Below are 23,123 nucleotides of genomic sequence, written 5' to 3' on the forward strand. Positions count from 1 at the left end.
AAAAAAAGTCAGGGAATATGAAAATAAGTTGGATGGATTTAAGGAGGAACATGAAATATGCCATGTTTCAGACAGATTGTAAATAATGTAACTTGGCATCAACTGAAAAGTATATATATATTCAATAAGCAGGAAAAAATAATTCTAAAATAATCAACATGCATGAAATCTACATGATGATATGCAAAGGCACTTTCAAAATGCTTGAAGTATAATCATCACACAATGATACACCTGCTAACCTCTCTAGTTTCATACAGTTAAACATGAATTTTTATCTAGCACAACTACAACTTAGGATGAATACAATCACCTATAAAACCTTTGAATCTATTACTGACAATGGAAACCTTAAAAAATACTTACAATTGAGTTTGGAGCATCAATTTGTGGTTCGCCTGTGAGCTGTGCTGCACCTTCTGTGTCAGGAACTGTGGGTAGGACTGTGTGTTTGATTGGTGGCAGTCCAACAGACTTCAATGGTGGCAGAATACCCTGTAAAAGAAATTCCATTAATATAAATTTTATCCCTGAGGATAGGGAAGAAAGATTACTTCCCACATATTACCCGTGTGTCGAAGAAGGTGACTAAAGGGGACGGGAGCGGGGTGCTAGAAACCCTCCCCTCCTTGTATCTTAACTTTCTAAAAGGGGAAACAGAAGAAGGAGTCATGCGGAGAGTGCTCAGCCTCCTCGAAGGCTCAGATTGGGGTGTCTAAATATGTGTGGATGTAACCAAGATGAGAAAATGGTGAGACAGGCAGTATGTTTGAGGAAAGGAACCTGGATGTTTTGGATCTGAGTGAAATGAAGCTCAAGGGTAAAGGGGAAGAGTGGTTTGGGAATGTCTTGGGAGTAAAGTCAGGGGTTGGTGAAAGGATGGAGTAGCACTACTCCTAAAGCAGGAGTTGTGGGAGTATGTGATAAAGTGTAAGAAAGTAAACTCTAGACTGATATGGGTAAAAGTAAAAATGGATGGAGAGAGATGGGTGATTATTGGTGCCTATGCACCTGGTCATGAGAAGAAAGATCATGAGAGGCAAGTGTTTTGAGAGCAGCTGAGTGAGTGTGTTAGCAGTTTTGATGCACAAAACCGGGTTAGAGTGATGGGTGATTTGAATGCAAAAGTAAGTAATGTGGCAGTTGGGGGTTACATTTTGCACATGGGGTGTTTAGTGTTGTAAATGGAAATGGTGAAGAGCTTGTAGATTTGTGTGCTGAAAAAGGACTGGTGATTGGGAATAACTGGTTTAAAAAGAGAGATATACATAAGAATACATATGTAAGTAGGAAAGATGGCCAGAGAGCATTATTGGATTACATGTTAATTGATAGACGCGTGAAAGAGAAACTTTTGAATGTTAATATGTTTAGAGATTTTCAGAAAAGAAGAGAGAATGTTGGGGTGAAGAGAGTGGTGAGAGTAAGTGAGCTTGGAAAGGAGACTTATATGAGGAAGTACCAGGAGAGATTGAGCGCAGAATGGATAAATCTGAGAGCACATGACGTAAGGGGAATGGAGGAGGAATGGGATGTTTTTGGGGAAGCAGTGACGGCTTGCGCAAAAGACGAAGATGCTTGTGGCATGAGAAAGGTGGGAGGGCATATTGGAAAGGGTAGTGAGTGGTGGGATGAAGAAGTAAGATTGTTAGTGAAAGAGAAGAGAGAGGTGTTTGGACAATTTTTGCAGGGAAGTAGTGGAAATGACTGGTAGATGTATAAAAGAAAGCAGCAGGAGGTCAAGAGCAAAGTGCATGAGGTGAATAAGAAGGCAAATGAGAGTTGGGATGAGAGAGAGAGAGTATCATTAAATTTTAGGGAGAACAAAAAGATGTTTGGGAAGGAGGTAAATAAAGTGCATCAGACAAGAGAACAAATGGGAACATCGGTGAAGGGGGCTAATGGGGAGGTAATAACAAGTAGTGAGAAGGAGATGGAGTGAGTATTTTGAAGGTTTGTTGAATGTGTTTGATGATAGAGTGGCAGAAATAGGGTGTCTTGGTTGAGGTGGTGTGCGAAGTGAGAGGATCAGGGAGAATGGTTTGGTAAACAAAGAAAAGGTAGTGAAAGCTTTGCGGAAGATGAAAGCCAGCAAGGCAGCGAGTTTGGATGGTATTGCAGTGGAATTTATATAAAACGGGGATGACTGTGTTGTTAATTGGTTGGTACGAATATTGAATGTATGTATGGTTCATGGTGAAGTGCCTGAGGATTGGCAGAAGGCATACATAGTGCCATTGTACAAAAGGCAAAGGGGATAGGGGTGAGTGTTCAAATTACAGAGGTGTAAGTTTCTTGAGTATTCCTGGGACCTTGGAAATAATATGGGAGGGTACTGATTGAGAGGGTAAAAGCATGTACAGAGCATCAGATTGGGGAAGAGCAGTGTGGTTTAAGAAGTGGTAGAGGTTGTGTGGATCAGGTGTTTGCTTTGAAGAATGTATGGGAGAAATATTAAGAAAAACAGATGGATTTGTATGTAGTATTTATGGATAGGTAGAATGCATATGATAAAGTTGATAGAGATGGTTTGTGGAAGGTATAAAGAGTATATGGTGTGGGAGGTAAGTTGCTAGGAGCAGTGAAAAGTTTTTACCAAGGATGTAAGGCATGTGTACGAGTAGGAAGAGAGGAACGTGATTGGATCCCAGTGAATGCCGGTTTGCGACAGGGGTGCATGATGTCTCCATGGTTGTTTAATTTGTTTATGGATGGGGTTGATAGGGAGGTGACTGCAAGAATTTTGGAGAGAGGGGCAAGTATGCATTTTGTTGGGGGTGAAAGGGCTTGGGAAGTGAGTCAGTTGTTGTTCGCTAATGATACAGTGCTGGTGGCTGATTCGGGTGACATTGCAAAAGTTGGTGACTGAGTTTGGTAAAGTGTGCTAAAGAAGAAAGTTGAAAGTAAATGTGAATAAGAGCAAGGTTATTAGGTTCAGTAGTGTTGAGGGACAAGTTAATTGGGAGGTAAGTTTGAGTGGAGAAAAACTGGAGGAAGTGAAGTGTTTTAGACATCTGGGAGTGGACTTAGCAGAAGATGGAACCATGGAAGTGAGTCACAGGGTGGGGGAGGGGGTGAAAGCTCTGGGAGTGTTGAAGAATGTGTGGAAGGTGAGAAAGTTATCTCGGAGGGCAAAAATGGGTATGTTTGAAGGAATAAAACACACCTCATAAAACAAACCACCTATGTAAAACCAATCACCATCAACAAATGTCAGAGAACAAATCCAAAGTCTACATGACACCATCACTAACCTTATCACTGAGTGGCAAACTGGCACTCATTCCTCAGTACAATTAACCACAGGATCAACAGCAGTCAAATTTGGCACATGTCAAAGATGATTCACACTTACTGCACTCACCCAGCCTCCATTCATGGTGCACATTTGACCATTTCCAATGACTTATCTTCTCCTTAAGAACACAAAAACATATGCAAAAGACGCTATTCAAAAAATCAGCCACTATCACCTCAAAAGGAGTCATGAAAAGCATACACAAAATTTGTTCGGAAACAACTGCCCACTCACCTGTCACTCCCACTGATACAAGCAATGCAATCAAAACAAAGAAGTTTCCTGCAACAAACAAATACAGCATATGAAACTTTCATACAAAACACTTAAGCCTATTTGCAATCCAGGCACTTACAGCCATCTCTAACCAAACCTGGAGACACAACAATACCCGAAACATCTGGAAAATTATTTACATAATACCAATCCTAAAGCCCTCCAAAATGATCAACTCCCTCACCTGCACATAAAGACTTCAGATACAACCACTCCACCACCAACATATATAGTGACCTTACACAACACTTCCTAAATAGCTTCAACTAACAACAACCCCCATCCCTCACAACAGACATCAACAAAGCTTTGACAACGTGCCACAACACATCTTCAAAAAAGATACTTAATCCCACCTTCCACAACAATGACAAAAGGTGGCTGGACAATTTCACAGCCCGTCACCACACAAAAGTCACTCACAATGGTATCACTTCTTGAACCCTCAAACTCCATAATGGAGTTCCCCAAGGAGCAGTTCTTTCTGCATCCCTCTTTAATCCCTACCTACACAGGCTACGATTACCTCTTAGCAAGCCACAACATGAAGGGCATATGGTACACAGATAACCTCACTATCGCATCACAACTGCCTGACACCATAGCAGCAACATGCAGCACTATATCACAGAACTGGGACAGTGTCTCACCCACTACAGAATAACTGCATCTAAACTGAAGTCCTCAATCATCCTTTTAAACTTGCAAAAACATGAATTTAGCTCACACGTACCAGTAACAATGAATAGAACACTCTCATTGGACATAGCACCAACAATTCTAGATGTCATTTATGACACACACATATCCTTTTATTCCCCACATAAACAACATCAACACAAAAGCAAAACACAACAAAATGCCCTCAGGCCACTAACTGGCATTAGATTTGGACAAGAGAAAGAATCCCTTACTATCCACAACAAAAAGTTCATCCACTCCACTCTAAATCATACCTTACCTGCCTGGTCTTCAACCCTCTTAAAGGCAAATATACCAACCTTACCTGCCTGGTCTTCAACCCTCTTAAAGGCAAATATACCAAAGCTACAACCAACAAAAATTAGAGCATCAAGAACAATCACTCTACCCAGCCACCACAAACACTTATACAGTGAATCAATGATTCTCCCAGTACGATCCCACGTCAACAAGCTCAACAATAAATTCTATGCAACAGTACTAAACTTCTCCCATTCAAATCAGTGCATAACTAACTATCAACCCATTGTAGAAATAAAATGCTCAACCCATCTTCATACTTTAGCAACCTCTTTTCACAAATCTCCCCCTCAAAAATAAATATAACATTGATAAAATACACACACTCTGAAATAACCCAATAAACACAATATAACTGCCCTCCCAGTTCAGTCTTAAGCTTCATCACACAGACATACACCCACCAGAAGTCACATTCTCTAGACAAACATGAGTTACACTTTCCTGTCTAAGCTATGGACACCACCAATCCTTAATTAAGATGCTTATATGCCCATGATGCAACTACTTAACAAAGACTAAAAACTTTACTACTCAATTGCCCTGCACTCTCAACATAAATGTGCAATGATCATCGATACAACTTATCGATGTGGCTGCCTTTGTCAGCCCCTTCATAAAGATAATAAAGATAATAGGGTCTCCTTGGGCAGAAAGTAAATAAGTATACAGCATAAATACAACAAACTAGAATATGCATTACCAATTTGGTCAACCCAGTTGATGAAACATAACGATCCACAGTATGGGTGCTGAAATACATGCAGGGGTTAGCAGCTATAAGCTTCCCTATACTAAGAGAAAAAAGAAAGAGGGGAGACATGATTATAATTTGAGACATGATTATAATTTTCATGCTTTTTAATGAAAATGATAACAGTAAATCAAATATTTTTCTTTAAAAAGATGCAAAGAAATATAATCGTTTTCACAGACTGAAAGATGAATGGAATAAGGAAAGTGATGACATTGTGAATGGAAACAAAACTCAAATATAAAGAACAGCATGAAAGCAACAAAAGCTCATGAGTTGGAACCTACAAATGTAGCACTTCCTCCATCTCCTGTAAAAATAAGCTATTATGAATAGGTAATTAAATATACATAAATGCAGAGAATTACAAAAAGGTGATAAAAAGAGAGATTGCATATTCACCAAACTTACATCAGTAATTCTACGTCGTGCTCGGGCTGTGCTATTAACTGAGAGGTGGAGTGGGTGGCTGTTCTCCTCTTCCCCATTAGTCTCTTCCTCTTCGGAGCGTCTGTAACCTAGAACCATCGTGTGGCAACCTCCACAACCAACCTGAGAATAAAGTAAAACACATCAAAACATGTCCACATCATCTTTAGTGTAAAACCACCATGTGGCAGCTTTCATGGCCAACCTCAACACAAAATAACACATTCCATTACAGCATGAAGTGTTTGAGGCTAACACAATAAACAGATGCTAACACAATAAACAATGACTATACTGGTTCCATCTGTAATTGTATTAAGTGCCACCACAAGCTCGTCCATAGTAAATATTCCGTCTCACACTCAAAGGAAGATGCAAATGCGAAAATCTTTCAAAGCACTTCATTACAGGCCATCTTCATACTTTTCTGTTGATAATAGTGGGAACATTCATAACATTTGCTGAAGAACACTTTGCACTTATCCAGCTGTAACACATACGAAAAAGTCACCAACTCCTTAAAAGAATAAGAAACAAGCACATGTGAAAATGTTTCAAAACTGTGCAGAGGGAAGGATTACAACAGAAGAGTGAAAAAGTAAAAAAAATAATAATAATAATCTATGAAAGAAAGAGTGTGGCAGTCAATGGTCAATGAGGGAAAGGTAAGCTCTGAAGTATGAAAAACCAGTTCCTAACCATAAGCAGAGCTCTATGAGCATCTGAGACAGCAATTAACTGGTGGGGGTTATTGCAACATACCATCCCAAAATAGAATGTTTCTAAGAGGGTTAGCCCTCTCCAGTCAACCTAATACATGTAAGGTTAGTGGATGCTTATTCACAGAAACCCCAAAACAATATACCATCTCTTATAGATCTATGTAAACATGGCACAGCACTGAAGCACATCCAAACTGCCAGCCATCTTCATCATTCATCAAGCATTGGAGTCTGTGCCTTGTGCTAGTCACTGCTAAGGCTCAAGAAATGTCCTTTCAAAAAGGAAAGGGGGAAGAGGGAGGACAACAAGATATATAATATGTGGATGCTTGAAAGGCTCTGTCCATGAAAGGGAACTCACTTTTCATACTTCAATTACAAGAAAGCTTGAAAAACCTCAGAAAAAATCTTGAAAAAGACATATCCTTAACCCTCTGACTATACAGCACACCATTTAGCCATTAAAGAACAAAAAATTTTATGTGACCTCTTTTACTGGTTTCACTAAGTGAAAAGATCATGAAGTTACCATATCTGGCATTAGAATTTGTTGAAACCAATATCATATGAAAATTATGGTTTTCATTCAAAACAGTTGCAAAAATACATAGGAATGTAATCTATAATAAATGTTATAATAAGTAGGAAGTAGTTCTTAGGTAGCCACATACCTGGAAGGTACATTACCAGTACTACCTGCCTAAGTACTGGGAGGGTAAGTGACAGCTGTGTAGTGAGCCAGCACTTCAGTGATTAAGTTATACTCCTATGACCCAGGTAGCTGTGTTTTCTTTGTGTTTCACCCACATGTGGACTGCTGGCATTCTGTCCACAAACATACAGTCTTGCCTTGTCACACATAACCCTTCACAACACTTACCTCAAACAACTCATTCTTTGTAAATTTTCCTGCAGTGAGTGCTATGTGCTAGCACTGCCTTTTGGCAAAATGGTAGAACCAATAAACAGAAGTAGTAGGTAGGAACATTAGACAGAAGTATAAGGTAGAAACATTAGGAAGAAGTAGCAGAGAGGAACATTGGCTGGGAGCATAAGGTATAAGTAGTAGGTTGGAAAATTAAGCAGGAACATACGGTAGGCACACTAGGGAGTAGTAGTTGGTAGGAACATCAGGTAGGAGACTGAAAACACTGTGCTAGAGTTGCCCTCTGCCAGTTGCCTGTTAAGGGTGAGGCACTAAAGGCTGTGAAGTAGCACAAGAGTTCGACAGTTATGGAGACTCTTTTGCCATGGCCACCCCCCTTGAAGAAGTTCCCAAAGGGAACAGGCATCAAAGATATAGAAAGGTAGATAGATGCTGGAATAGGCATCAATGATATAAATAAAAAGTAATCCAGATTCATACCCATGAGTAATAAATGTCTTTAGAATACACAGAATAAAATTCATAAATGTAGTGTAGTGATACATACAATTATACATGGGGAGAGTGCAGGGTAACTGAGTACATAACTGGTGTCTTCACTGTGGTACATGCATCATCAGCATGAGGGGTCTTAGGATAAATTGAAACAGCACCTGCAGTGTTGTATGGATGGGTGATACTGAAAATGCTAATGGAAAAGTGTGACTTGAGACTGTCTAGGGAGTATGTCATCTGACGGGTATGTGTCTGGTGTGGAGGAGTCGAAGACTGAACTGGGAGGCCAGTTATTTGGTGCTTTTTGGGTAATTCCAGTCATTACGTGTTTTGTTAGCCTTATGTTATTGGGCTGTAGAAACTGTGATAAGAGGTTGCTGAAGTGTGGGGCAAAGGTAGGGTTTATATTTCTATTTAGAGGTAGGTGTTTATTATACAGGGGCTTGGGTGGAAGGGGTCTAGTACTGTTAAGAATAGTGCCACCCACAATGAGGTGGAAATATATTGGGAGGATCTTTGTTTCATTATCAAGTGATGAGTGTTTTTTGAAACTAAGCTGCCAGTAGTTACTCTGAAAGCATTTTTGAATGGTTTGCAGCTCCGTTATATTTACTTTTGTAGCTGGTGCTACTTAGTGTTCTGAGAGAATTGTGTGCTGCCTTCTGTTATTATGATGTGTTGAGTATATGCCATGTGTGTATTGTATGGGATGCAAAAATTGTTGGTGTTTTGTTCAGTGGGAGCAACTGAACATTTTAGGCAACTAGAAGATGTGAGTTGGATTTGTGTCTACCTTGGACTAAAAGTGTGATTAAAGGCATCTGTGAAGATGTAGACATTCTGTTCTGGGTGAGCCATTGTTCCATTTCTTTTTACTTGTGTAGTGTTAGGGTACTGTGAATGCAGTTGCTTGAGGTAATGGGAGGTCACCTTGGAAGAGACCAAAGAGAGATGAACAAAGGATTGCTCCTTGGGAAACCCCACCATAAAGTTTAAGGAATTTAGAGGTAAGGCCATTGTGAGTGATAGCCAACTATGAAACTGACCAACCACTTTCTTCATTGCTGTGGAGTGTAGTGTTAAGTATCTTTAAAGTGAGGATGTGTAGGGGGCAGTGTCAACTACTTTTTTCCTATCTATCATCACTAATATTGTGTGTAAAGGGGCCTGTGATTGGCTGAAGTCATCAAGGATGTGACAGACAAATAAATTGTTTTAACGTGGCAAAGCCCATGCTAGAGGACAGTTATGAGAGTAACACTGCTGTTAAAAGGGAAAGGATAAGCATGGATGCAAAGACAGGCTGACCAAATTCATAAGTCCTTGGAACAGAGGTGTTTCATCACTTAGCACGAGATGATGAGCACATGCAGGATTTGGGAAAATCTAGTTACAGAAAAATCTAATTACTTAAACCACATGACAACAAGAATTGTTTAGGAAAGCATTAAGGCATTGTAAACACCTAGGTGCAGAAATCTCAATTCCTTCACCAAACTTCTCGCCTGATACTCCTGAGCATTGAACTGTGATGGATGATGTACAAGACCTGTCATCTTCCTAACGGTCCAAAGGCATCAACTTCACTGGAGCAAAATGAAACTCATGTCAACTTACCCTTAACCTCAGCAGGTATGGCAAAAACTGCTGATGTAGTTGTAAAGCTGTTCAACCTATTCACTGCAGCTGGTCCACATATATTAGACACACTTAGAGTATCTTATTTTTTGCTCGCTGTGCTATAGCATATATAAACAAAATTCTAGAATCAACCGTCACTGCTTCAAGGTGAAACTTAAGGCCATTAATACGTGTGGTGGGATTCCACACATTGTTGCCAGATGCTAAAACCTACATTTTTTTTTACTTACACCTGTAAGTTTATGCAACATTATATGAGGATGTTCAAGATCTTCACCCTCTCAGGTTACAATTATTTGTGATGCTCTGAAACTCATACAAAAGAAAAGATATTAGCAATGAAAACCCTAATAATTATCTTTGTGACAAAACACTTCCATTAGTAACACATTTCACCATATATGCCTGTTGGTACACCTGGAGTACCTGCCCAACAGCGCATCAGTATAACCTAAAGGGTGCATAGCACATGCAAATAAATTTTCATAATCTTGAGTTGCATGTCATTTTACACTATTTAAAAAAGTAATATTTTATTCACTTCTAATCACAAAATTATGGAAATATTTCTCCAGTAAGATTATTAGTGAAAGAGAAGAGAGAGGTATCTGGACGATTTATGCAGGGAAATAATGCAAATGACTGGGCGATGTATATAAGAAAGAGGCAGAAGGTCAAGAGAAAGGTGCTAAAGGCAAAAAAGAGGGCAAATGAGAGTTGAGGTGAGAGAGTATCATAAAATTTTAGGGAGAACAAAAAGATGTTTTGGAAGGAAGTAAATAAAGTGCGTAAGACAAGGGAACAAGAGAGATGTGTGGAAATAAAAAGAGCGTGGTTGAGAGAGCAGAAGAGGGTGTTTTGAAGTGGTTTGGGCACATGGAGAGGATGAGTGAGGAAAGATTGACCAAGAGGATATATGTGTCGGAGGTGGAGGGAGCAAGGAGAAGAGGGAGACCAAATTGGAGGTGGAAAGATGGAGTGAAAAAGATTTTGTGTGATCGGGGCCTGAACATGCAGGAGGGTGAAAGGAGGGCAAGGAATAGAGTGAACTGGAGCGATGTGGTATACCGGGGTTGACGTGCTGTCAGTGGATTGAATCAAGGCATGTGAAGCGTCTGGGGTAAACCATGGAAAGCTGTGTAGGTATGTATATTTGCGTGTGTGGACGTATGTATATACATGTGTATGGGGGGGGGTTGGGCCATTTCTTTCGTCTGTTTCCTTGCGCTACCTCGCAAACGCGGGAGACAGCGACAAAGTATAAAAAAAAAAAAAAAAAAAAAAAAAAAGACAAGGGAACAAATGGGAACATCAGTGAAGGGGGCTAATGGGGAGGTGATAACAAGTAGTGGTGATGTGAGAAGGAGATGGAATGAGTATTTTGAAGGTTTGTTGAATGTGTTTGATGACAGAGTGGCAGATATAGGGTGTTTTGGTCGAGGTAGCATGCAAAGTGAGAGGGTTAGGGAGAATGATTTGGTAAACAGAGAAGAGGTAGTAAAAGTTTTGCAGATGATGAAAGCCAGCATGGCAGTGGGTTTGGATGGTACTGCAGTGGAATTAATTAAAAAAGGGGATGACAAAGTATAAGAAAAAAAAAAAAAAAAATGACTCATGGTGAGGTGCCTGAGGATTGGCGAAATGCTTGCATAATGCCACTGTACAAAGGCACAGGGGATAAAAGTGAGTGCTCAAATTACTGAGGTATAAGTTTGTTGAGTATTCCTGGGAAATCATTTGGGAGGGTATTGATTGAGAGGGTGAAGGCATGTACAGGGCATCAGACTGGGGAAGAGCAGTGTGGTTTCAGAAGTGGTAGAGGATGTGTGGATCAGATGTTTGCTTTGAAAAATGTATGTGAGAAATATTCAGAAAAGCAAATGGATTTGTATGTAGCATTTATGGATCTGGAGAAGGCATATGACAGAGTTGATAGAGAAGCTCTATGGAAGGTATCAAAAATATATGGTGTGGGAGGTAAGTTGTTAGAAGCAGTGAAAAGCTTTTATCAAGGATGTAAGGCATGTGAACGTGTAGGAAGAAAGGAAAGTGATTGGTTCTCAGTGAATGTTGGTTTGTGGCAGGGGTGCGTGATGTCTCCATGGTTGTTTAATTTGTTTTTGGATGGGGTTGTTTGGGAGGTGAATGCAAGAGTTTTGGAAAGAGGGCAAGTATGCAGTCTGTTGTGGATGAGAGAGCTTGGGAAGTGAGTTAGTTGTTCTTCAGCACTGGTGGCTGATTCGGGTGAGAAACTGCAGAAGTTGGTGACTGAGTTTGGTAAAGTGTGTGAAAGAAGAAAGCTGAGAGTAAATGTGAATAAGAGCAAGGTTCTTAGGACAGTAGGGTTGAGGGACAATTCAATTGGGAGGTAAGTTTGATTGGAGAAAAACTGGAGGAAGTGAAGTGTTTTAGATATCTGGGAGTGGATTTGGCAGCGGATGGAACCATGGAAGCGGAAGTGAATCATAGGGTGGGGGAGGGAATGAAAGTTCTGGGAGCATTGAAAAATGTGTGGAAGTTGAGAATGTTATCTTGGAAAGCAAAAATGGGTATGCTTGAAGGAATAGTGGTTCCAACAATGTTACATGGTTGTGAGGCATGGGCTATAGATAGAGTTGTGCGAAGGAGGGTGGATTTGCTGGAAATGAGATGTTTGAGGACAATATGTGGTGTGAGGTGGTTTGATCGAGTAAGTAATGAAAGGGTAAGAGAGAGATGTGTGGTAATTGAAAGAGTGTGGTTGAGAGAGTAGAAGAGGATGTTTTGAAATGGTTTGGTCACATGGAGAGAATGAGTGAGGAAAGATTGACAAAGAGGATGTATATGTGTCAGAGGTGGAGGGAACGAGGAGAAGTGGGAGACCAAATTGGAGGTGGAAAGATGGAGTGGAAAAGATTTTGAGTGATCAGGGCCTGAGCATGCAGGAGGGTGAAAGGCATGCAAGGAATAGAGTGAACTGGCACAATGTGGTATACCGGGGTCGACGTGCTGTCAATGGATTGAATCAGGGCATGTGAAGCGTCTGGGGTAAACCATGGAAAGTTTTGTGGAGCTTGGTTGTGGAAAGGGAGCTGTGGTGTCGGTGCATTATACATGACAGCTAGAGACTGAGTGTGAACAAATGTGGCCTTTGTTGTCTTTTCCTAGCAGTGCCTCACGCACATGCGGGGGAAGGGGGTTTTCATTTCATGTGTGGCGGGGTGACAACGGGAATGAATAAGGGCAGACAGTATGAATTATGTACATATGTATATATGTATATGTCTGTGTGTGTATATATATGTATACATTGAGATGTATAGGTATGTATATGTGCGTGTGTGGACATGTATGTATATACATGTGTAAGTGGGAGGGTTGGGCCATTCTATCATCTTTCGTCGGTTTCCTTGCGCTGCCTCACTAACGCGGGAGACAGCGACAAAGCATAATAGATAAATCAATATTTTCTAGAATATTTTAAAACTGAAGGGATGAAAAGTGTAAAAACGTATACAAACTTACAAAATGCTGGGATATACAGCATTATAGGTTAAGTTATGACTTATTCATTCTGTTCTCAGGTCCCTTTTGTGATGTCGATACCTGTAATTCAGTAAAATCTGTAACCTATAAGTATTTACACCCAGTGCTTGCCTGATGTGAGACATTACAGGATATATACTCATGCATATCTATATATAAATTCAAATCACAAAGTACCCATTCTTAGTGTATATATTGGAAATTTGTAAATGTCAAAAACACTGTAAACATACTCACCAAGACAACTTTGATGTGTCGTAAGCGGCGAACAATCACTGGGATGAACTGAGAGGAAAAGTTCTCCTCTCCTTGACACAATTTGCCGTGACGCCCGCAGCCCCAAGTCAACAGGTATCCATCATCTGTGAGAGGACAAGAGCAAGGGAAGGAGTAGCACTACTCCTAAAACAGAAGTGGTGGGAGTATGTGACACAGTGTAAGAAAGTAAACTCTAGATTGATATGGGTAAAACTGAAAGTGGATGGAGAGAGATGGGTGATTATTGGTGCATATGCACCTGGGCATGAGAAGAAAGATCATGAGAGGCAAGTGTTTTGGGAGCAGCTGAGTGAATGTGTTAGTAGTTTTGATGCACGAGACTGGGTTATAGTGATGGGTGATTTGAATGCAAAGGTGGGTAATCTGGCAGTTGAGGGAATAAATGGTGTATATGGGGTGTTCAGTGTTGTAAATGGAAATGGTGAAGAGCTTGTAGATTTATGTGCTGAAAAAGGACTGGTGATTGGGAATACCTGGTTGAAAAAGAGAGATATACATAAGTATACATATGTAAGTAGAAGAGATGACCAGAGAGCGTTATTGAATTACGTGTTAATTGACAGGCACGTGAGAGAGAGACTTTTGGATGTTAATGTGCTGAGAGGTGCAACTGGAGGGGATGTCTGATCATTATCTTGTGGAGGCAAAGGTGAAGATTTGTAAAGGTTTTCAGAAAAGAAGAGAGAATGTTGGGGTGAAAAGTGTGGTGAGAGTAAGTGAGCTTGGGAAAGAGACTTGTGTGAGGAAGTACCAGGAGAGACTTGAGTACAAAATGGAAAAAGGTGAGAACAAAGGATGCAAGGGGATTGGGGGAGGAATGGGATGTATTTAGGGAAGCAGTGATGGCTTGTGCAAAGGATGCTTGTGGCATGAGAAGCGTGGGAGGTGGGCAGATTAGAAAGGGTAGTGAGTGGTGGGATGAAGAAGTATGAGTATTAGTGAAAAAGAAGAGAGAGGCATTTGGACGATATTTGCAAGGAAATAAGTGGGAGATGAGTGGGAGATGTATAAAAGAAAGAGGCAGGAGGTCAAGAGAAAGGTGCAAGAGGTGAAAAAGAGGGCAAATGAGAGTTGGGGTGAGAGAGTATCATTAAATTTTAGGGAGAATAAAAAGATGTTTTGGAAGGAGGTAAATGAAGTGCGTAAGACAAGGGAACGAATGGGAACTTCAGTGAAGATGGATAATGGAGAGGTGATAACAAGTAGTGGTGATGTGAGGAGATGGAGTGAGTATTTTGAAGGTTTGTTGAATGTGTCTGATGACAGAGTGGCAGATATGGGGTGTTTTGGTCAAGGTGGTGCGCGAAGTGAGAGGCTTAGGGAAAATGATTTGGTAAACAGAGAAGAGGTAATAAAAGCTTTGCGGAAGATGAAAGCCGGCAAGGCAGCGGGTTTGGATGGTATTAAAGTGGAATTTATTAAAAAAGGGGATGACTGTATTGTTAACTGGTTGGTAAGGTTATTTATTGTATGTATGATTCATGGTGAGGTGCCTGTGGATTGGCAGAATGCTTGCATAGTGCCACTGTACAAAGGCAAAGGGGATAAAAGTGAGTGCTCAAATTACAGAGGTATAAGTTTGTTGAGTATTCCTGGTAAATTATATGGGAGGATATTGATTGAGAGGGTGAAGGTATGTACAGAGCATCAGATTGGGGAAGAGCAGTGTGGTTTCAGAAGTGGTAGAGGATGTGTGGATCAGGCGTTTGCTTTGAGGAATGTATGTGAGAAATACTTAGAAAAGCAAATGGATTTGTATGTAGCATTTACGGATCTGGAGAAGGCATATGATAGAGATGCTCTGCTAAAGGTATTAAGAATATATGGTGGGGGAGGCAAGTTGTTGGAAGCAGTGAAAAGTTTTTATTGAGGATGTAAAGCATGTATACATGTAGGAAGAGAGGAAAGTGATTGGTTTTCATTGAATGTAGGTTTGCAGCAGGGGTGTGTGATGTCTCCATGGTTGTTTAATTCGTTTATGGATGGGGTTGTTAGGGAGGTGAATGCAAGAGTTTTGGAAAGAGGGGCAAGTATACAGCCTGTTGTGGATGAAAGAGCTTGGGAAGTGAGTCAGTTGTTGTTCGCTGATGATACACTGCTGGTGGCTGATTCATGTGAGAAACTGCAGAAGCTGGTGACTGAGTTTGGTAAAGTGTGTCAAAGAAGAAAGCTGTAAGTAAATGTGAATAAGGGCAAGGTTATTAGGTACAGTAGGGTTGAGCAACAAGTCAACTGGGAGGTAAGTTTGAATGGAGAAAAACTGGAGGAAGTGAAGTGTTTTAGATATCTGGGAGTGGATTTGGCAGCAGATGGAACCATGGAAGCGGAAGTGAATCATAGGGTGAGGGAGGGGGCAAAAATCCTGGGAGCGTTGAGGAATGTGTGGAAGTTGAGAACATTATCTCCGAAAGCAAAAATGGGTATGTTTGAAGGAATAGTGGTTCCAACAATGTTATATGGTTGCGAGGCGTGGGCTATGGATAGAGTTGTGCGCAGGAGGGTTGATGTGTTGGAAATGAGATATTTGAGGACAATATGTGGTGTGAAGTGGTTTGATCGAGTAAGTAATGTAAGGGTCAGAGAGATGTGTGGTAATTAAAAGACTGTGGTTGAGAGAGTAGAAGAGGGTGTTTTGAAATGGTTTGGTCACATGGAGAGAATGAGTGAGGAAAGATTGACCAAGAGAATATATGTGTCAGAGGTGGAGGGAACGAGGAGAAGTGGCAGACCAAATTGGAGGTGGCAAGATGGAGAGAAAAAGATTTTGAGTGATCGGGGCCTGAACATGCAGGATGGTGAAAGGTGTGCAAGGAATAGAGTGAATTGGAATGATGTGGTATACCTGGGTTGACGTGCTGTCAATGGATTGAACCACGGCATGTGAAGTGTCTGGGGTAAACCATGGAAAGTTCTTTGGTGCCTGGATGTGGAAAGGGAGCTGTGGTTTCGGAGCATTATTACATGACAGCTAGAGACTGAGTGTGAACAACTGTGGCCTTTGTTGTCTTTTCCTAGCGCTACCTCGTGCACACGCTGGGGGAGGGAGTTGTTATTTCATGTGTGGCTGGGTGGCGACGGGAATGAATAAAGGACAGTAAAGTTTAAGAGATGGGGCCCTACACACAGAGAAATCCCTCCTATACTCCTTATAGAATTAAAAACATACTGGGATAGGGGAGAAAGAATACTTTCCACGCATTCCCACGTGTCGTAGAAGGCGACTAAAGGGAATGGGAGCGGGGGCTAGAAACCCTGCCCTCTTTGTATTTCAACTTTCTAAAAGGGGAAACAGAAAGTCATGCAGGGAGTGCTCATCCTCCTCGAAGGCTCAGATTGGGGTGTCTAAATGTGTGTGGATGTGACCAAGAGGGGAAAAAAAGGAGAGATAGGTAGTATGTTTGAGGAAAGGAGCCTGGATGTTTTGGCTCTGAGTGAAATGAAGCTCAAGGGTAAAGAGGAAGAGTGGTTTGGGAATGTTTTGGGAGTAAAGTCAGGGGTTGGTGAGAGGACAAGAGCAAAGGAAGGAGGAGCACTACTCCTGAAGCATGAGTTGTGGGAGTATGTGATAAAGTGTAAGAAAGTAAACTCTAGATTGATATGGGTAAAACTGAAAGTGGATGGAAAGAGATGGGTGGTTATTGGTGCCTATGCACCTGGTCAAGAGAAGAAAGATCATGAGAGGCAAGTGTTTTGGGAGCAGTTGAGTGAGTTTATTAGCAGCTTTAATGCACAAGACCTGCTTATAGTGATGGGTGATTTGAATGCAAAGGTGAGTAATATGGCAGTTGAGGGTATAATTGGTGTACATGGGGTGTTCAGTGTTGTAAATGGAAATGGGGAGGAGCTTGTAGATTTGTGTGCTGAGGAAAAGGCAGGTGATTGGGAATACCTGGTTTAAAAGAGAGATATACATAAGTATACGTATGTAAGTAGGAGAGATGGCCAGAGAGCGTTATTGAATTACATGTTAATTGATAGGCGCACGAAAGAGAGACTTTTAGATCTTAATGTGCTGAGAGGAGCAACTGGGGGGATGTCTGATCATTATCTTGTGGAGGCAAAGGTGAAGATATGTAGAGGTTTTCAGAAAAGAAGAGAGAATGTTGGGATGAAGAGAGTGGTGAGAGTAAGTGAGCTTGGAAAAGAGACTTGTGCGAGGAAGTACCAGGAGAGATTGAGTGCAGAATGGAAAAAGGTGAGAGCAAATGATGTAAGGGGAGTGGGGGAGGAATGGGATGTATTTAAGGAAGCAGTGATGGCTTGCACAAAAGATGCCTGCGGTATGAGAAAGGTGGGAGGGCAGATTAAACAGGGTAGTGAGGGAAGAAGTAAGATTGTTAGTGAAAGAGAAGAGAGGCATTTGGATGATTTTTGCATGAAAATAGTGCAAATGACTGGGAGGTGTACAAAAGAGGCAAGAGGTCAAGAGAAAGGTGCAAGAGGTGAAAAAGAGGGCAAATGAGAGTTGGGGTGAGAGTATTAAATTTTAGGGAAAATTAAAAGATTTTTGGATTGAGGTACATAAAGTGCATAAGACAAGAGAACAAATGGGAACATCAGTGAAGAGGACAATGGGGAGGTATTATCAATTAGTAGTAAAGTGAGAGGGAGATGGAGTGAGTACTTTGAAGGTTTATTCAATGTGTTTGATGATAGAGTGGCAGATATAGGATGTTTTGGTTGAGGTGGTGTGCGAAGTGAGAGGGTCAGGGAGAATGATTTCGTAAACAGAGAAGAGGTAGTGAAAGCTTTGTGGAAGATGAAAGCTGGCAAGGTGGCAGGTTTGGATTGTATGGGCAATGGAATTCATTAAAAAAGGGGATGACTGTGTTGTTGACTGGTTGGTGAGGATATTCAGTGTATGTATGGTTCATGGTGAAGTTCCTGAGGATTGGCGGAATGCATGTATAGTGCTATTGCACAAAGGCAAAGGGGATAAAGATAAGTTTTCAAATTACAGAGGTATAAGTTTGTTGAGTATTCCTGGTAAATCATATGGGAGGATATTGATCGAGAGGGTCAAGGCATGTACAAAGCACCAGACTGGGGAGGAGCAGTGTGGTTTTAGAAGTGGTAGAGGATGTGTGGATCAGGTGTTGGCTTTGAAAAATTTATGTGAAAAGAAGATGGAATTGTATGCAGCATTTATGGATCTGGAGATGGCATATGATAGAGTTGATAGAGATGCTCTGTGGAAGGTATTAAGAGTATATGGTGTGGGAGATAGGTTGCTACAAGCAGTGAAAAGTTTTTATTGAGGATGTAAGGCATGTGTAGAAGTCGAAAGAGAGGAGAGTGAGTGGTTCCCAGTGAATATCAGTTTGCGGCAGGGGTGTGTGATGTCTCCATGGTCATATAATTTGCTTATGGATGGGGTTGTTTTGGAGAGAGGAGCAAGTATGCAGTCTGTTGTGAACGAAAGGGTTTGGGAAGTGAGTCAGTTGTTTGCTGATGATACAGCGCTGGTGGCTGATTCAGGTGAGAAACTGCAGAAGTTGGTGTCTGAGTTTGGTAAAGTGTAAGTGTAAGAAAGAAGAAAGCTAAGCGTAAATGAGAATAAGAGCAAGGTTATTAGGTACAGTAGGGTTGAGGGACAAGTAAATTGGGAGGTAAGTTTGAATGAAGAAGACTGAAGGAAGTGTAGTGTTTTAGATATTTGGGAGCGGATTTGGCAGCAGATGGAACCCATGGAAGCAGAAGTGAGTCACAGGGTGGGGGAGGGGGGTGAAGGTTCTGGGTGCATCGAAGAATGTGTGGAAGGCGAGAACATTATATTGGAGAGCAAAAATGGGTATGTTTGAAGGGATAGTGGTTCCAACAATGTTATATGGTTGTGAGGCATGTGGATGTGTTGGAAATGAGATGTTTGAGGACAATATGTGGTGTGAGGTGGTTTGATCGAGTAAGTAATGAAAGGGTAAGAGAGGCGTGGGGTAACAAAAAGAGTGTGGTTGAGAGAGCAGAAGGTGTATTGAAATGGTTTGGTCACATGGGGAGAATGAGTGGGGAAAGATTGACAAAGAGGATGTATGTGTCAGAGGTGGAGGGAACAAGGAGAAGTGGGAGACCAAAATGGAGGTGGAAGGACGGAGTAAAAAAGATTTTGACCGATTGGGGCTTGAACATACAGGAGTGAAAGGCATGCAAGGAAAAGAGTGAATTGGAAGAATGTGGTATATCAGGATACACGTGCTGTCAATGGATTGAACTAGGGCATGTGAAGCATCTGGGGTAAACCATGGAAAGTTTTGTGGGGCTTGGATGTGGAAAGGGAGCTGTGGTTTCAGTGCATTACATATGACAGCTAGAGGCTGAGTGTGAACAAATGTGGCCTTTGTTGTCATATCCTGGCGCTACATCACGCGCATGCAGGGGGAGGGGATCGTCATTTCATGTGTGGTGGGGTGGTGGCAGGAATGGATGAAGGCAGCATGTATGAATATGTACATGTGTATATGTCTGTGTATGTATATGTACGTATATATAGAGATGTATAGGTATATGTAAATGTATATGTGCATGTGTGGGTGTTTATGTATATACATGTGTATGTGGGTAGGTTGAGCCATTCTTTCATCTGTTTCGTTGCGCTACCTGGCTAATGCGGGAGACAGCATCAAAGTATAATATATAAATATATAAATATACCGGTACTTATTAGGCAACTGGCAGACATACTGACAAGCAAAGAGATATCAACTAAACATACCTGTGATAGCAGAAGAGTGGTTGTCTCCACAGGAAATAGCCACAACAGGACGGGTGTTAGTTTCAACAACCTGCCATGGTACCCAGCACTCAAGCTCACCACCACCCTGCCCAAGCTCTCCACTGTTGCCTGAGCCACAAGAGTACACTGCTCCACTTTCTATAACACAAGAAGCAATTATCACAGTCTGATTAATATGTGCTTCCCTGGATATTACCTTAAACTCTCTTCCTTCAGTCTTTGCCCAACAAATATTTTTTTTTACTTTATGTGGAGATTCTAGAATCCCATGATGCCTGAAAAGCATTAAAATGATTCATAAGACCATATACAATCAAAAGAAAAGGACAGCAAACCAGCATCTCAGTTTTAGTTTTCAATCATTTCAGTTAACAGTACAGGCATGTACACACAGTACTCCTCAGTAGTTTCACAGACTCTTTAGAAATACGAAACACCTTTGGGTGGCACTATCATCACTTTCTTACTTTAGAATTAGTATAATGCAGGTAAAGATATGGAAATAAGGATCATATAACAATCAGTGGGTATCATTAAAAAACTCAATGAACAATATTCACCAGACAAAAACAGTGTATGTGCACTTCCTGCAGCAACCTGAACAATCTTCTCTGGGAGTGGAACTACTTGAGGATGGCGATGAAAGGGTACCTGGCTCCCTGGTAACCCAAGTTTTCCGTGATCACTCTCACCCCAAGCATAAGCTTGACCAGATGCTGTTAAAGTAATCACAAATTAGCAGTACTTATCACTAAAGACACCAAAAGAACACCTACAGACTGATGAAAAACCCTTTACTCTGAGGCATATATCCATTTTAGCTATCACATTTTGTTCTTTGTCACCAAAGCTGAGATTTTAAAAGCACATGTTCATAATCATAATCTAAAACACTGCAATTTTATTTAATTCCCTCTCAAAGTTACATTCAAACCATCCTGTCTTATCCATCCCTGCTACACCTCATTCCCAGGATACTGTTCATCATACCTCTTCCTCCTTTCATGTACTCTCCTAAATATAATTTCTCCAGTTCCTCTCTTGAGTCTGCCACCAGATGCATACCAACTGCAAATAACAACTGACTCATCCCCCGGTCTTCCCCCCTGCCCAAGCATAATGTAAACCCAACGTTCATTTCAAGAGCAGTGCAATGACCTCCATCAATCTGTTTATGAACAGATTAAACAGCTATGGTGACATCACAAATCCTTGGTGCAGACGGAGCCTCATCTGAAACCAATTATTTTGTCCTTACCTACTTGTACACATGGTTTACTCTCCTTCTAAAAACTTCTTACTGAATCTAGCAGCTTTCCTCCCAAACAAGATTGGATCAATGACAGTGGAGAGAGAGAGAGAGAGAGAGAGAGAGAGAGAGAGAGAGAGAGAGAGAGAGAGAGAGAGAGAGAGAGAGAGAGAGAGAGAGAGAGAGAGAGTGTCTCCTCAAACATTACCTTTATTGAAATCTCAAGAAAGGCAATTCTTGACTATCAGTGACTATCAGTGTCATATTATGGTTTCTCTGTTTACATTCATGAAATCTCAAAAATGCAATTCTTTTTATGACAGTACATATGTCACATTCATATCATACCTGTATTTCATTACATGAATATCATTTCAATGAAAATTACCTTAATTTGAAATTAAAATCTTTACAGTAAAAGAGGAGTCATGGAAGGAAAGGGGTCGTTACAGAATTGGTGCTCAGAGCACGAAGTAATCTTTAGCAGGCCTTCCTCCCACACCATATATTTGTAACAACTTCTACAAAGTCACACCATCATACACTTTCTCCAGGTTCATAAATGCCACATACAAGTGCCTCTCCTCTCTAAGTATTTTTCACACAATGTCTTCTGAGCGAACATTTGATCCATACATATTTTACCTCTTCTAAAGCCATACTGCTCCTCCCCAGTTTGATGCTATATGCATGCTACCACCTTTTCGATCACTACTCTCATACACCTTATTGGATACAGCACACACTACTCAAAATACACTATACCTATGCAATTCAAGAATTCCCTTTTGTGCCTCTTGCCTTCAATAAAGAGCATTAAATATAGGCTTGCCAGTCTTCAGACACTTCACACAGGGATATGCAAATGTTGAAAAGCCTTACAAAAAGTCAAAAGCATTGTCAACTTTTCTTAAGACATTCAGCATCTTAAGTAACATTAATACCAAACTAATCACTTGTCAATTTCTGTTGTCTGTCTTACAACAAAACATGCAATAAATATATCAGTGCATAACAGCTAGTTTTCCACAAACTGCCTCAGAGAAAAAAAAAGGTAGATAAGATGAAATAATTCACACAAAGTGCAGCAATATGATTATCATATACACAATGACAAACAAAATGTTTCATAATACTAGCAGTAAATTATTGGGCATAGAATTAGCAGCATCTACACCAAGAGACTGTTAACAAAATAACAGTGAGGGTAAGGCATTGTTCCACAAAATAATCACCCACACACACTAATATCTAGTCTTAAGAAAAGCGAGGTTATTAGGTACAGTAGGGTTGAGGGTCAAGTCAATTGGGAGGTGAGTTTGAATGGAGAAAAACTGGAGGAAGTGAAGTGTTTTAGATATCTGGGAGTGGATCTGTCAGCGGATGGAACCATGGAAGCGGAAGTGGATCATAGGGTGGGGGAGGGGGCGAAAATTTTGGGAGCCTTGAAAAAATGTGTGGAAGTCGAGAACATTATCTCGGAAAGCAAAAATGGGTATGTTTGAAGGAATAGTGGTTCCAACAATGTTGTATGGTTGCGAGGCGTGGGCTATGGATAGAGTTGTGCGCAGGAGGATGGATGTGCTGGAAATGAGATGTTTGAGGACAATGTGTGGTGTGAGGTGGTTTGATCGAGTAAGTAACGTAAGGGTAAGAGAGATGTGTGGAAATAAAAAGAGCGTGGTTGAGAGAGCAGAAGAGGGTGTTTTGAAATGGTTTGGGCACATGGAGAGAATGAGTGAGGAAAGATTGACCAAGAGGATATATGTGTCGGAGGTGGAGGGAACGAGGAGAAGAGGGAGACCAAATTGGAGGTGGAAAGATGGAGTGAAAAAGA

The 23,123-nt window shown here is 41.0% G+C and overlaps 1 protein-coding gene across 4 annotated transcripts in view; it reads right to left on the bottom strand.

Moving 5' to 3' along the window:
- LOC139760171 (X-linked retinitis pigmentosa GTPase regulator-like) overlaps nucleotides 1–23,123 on the bottom strand; it is a 145,083-nt gene that overhangs the window by 34,525 nt on the left and 87,435 nt on the right. For all 4 annotated transcript variants that reach the window (XM_071683091.1, XM_071683093.1, XM_071683092.1 and 1 more), the window contains 5 exons: nucleotides 20,598–20,753; nucleotides 20,017–20,175; nucleotides 13,266–13,390; nucleotides 5,742–5,882; nucleotides 367–495 (listed from right to left, as the gene is read on the bottom strand). In XM_071683091.1, coding sequence (XP_071539192.1) covers nucleotides 367–495; nucleotides 5,742–5,882; nucleotides 13,266–13,390; nucleotides 20,017–20,175; nucleotides 20,598–20,753 — 710 coding nt within the window. The remainder of the gene's footprint in view (nucleotides 1–366; nucleotides 496–5,741; nucleotides 5,883–13,265; nucleotides 13,391–20,016; nucleotides 20,176–20,597; nucleotides 20,754–23,123) is intronic.

The sequence above is a fragment of the Panulirus ornatus genome, chromosome 35 (assembly GCF_036320965.1).
Source record: "Panulirus ornatus isolate Po-2019 chromosome 35, ASM3632096v1, whole genome shotgun sequence".
In the NCBI taxonomy this organism is placed as follows: domain Eukaryota; kingdom Metazoa; phylum Arthropoda; class Malacostraca; order Decapoda; family Palinuridae; genus Panulirus; species Panulirus ornatus.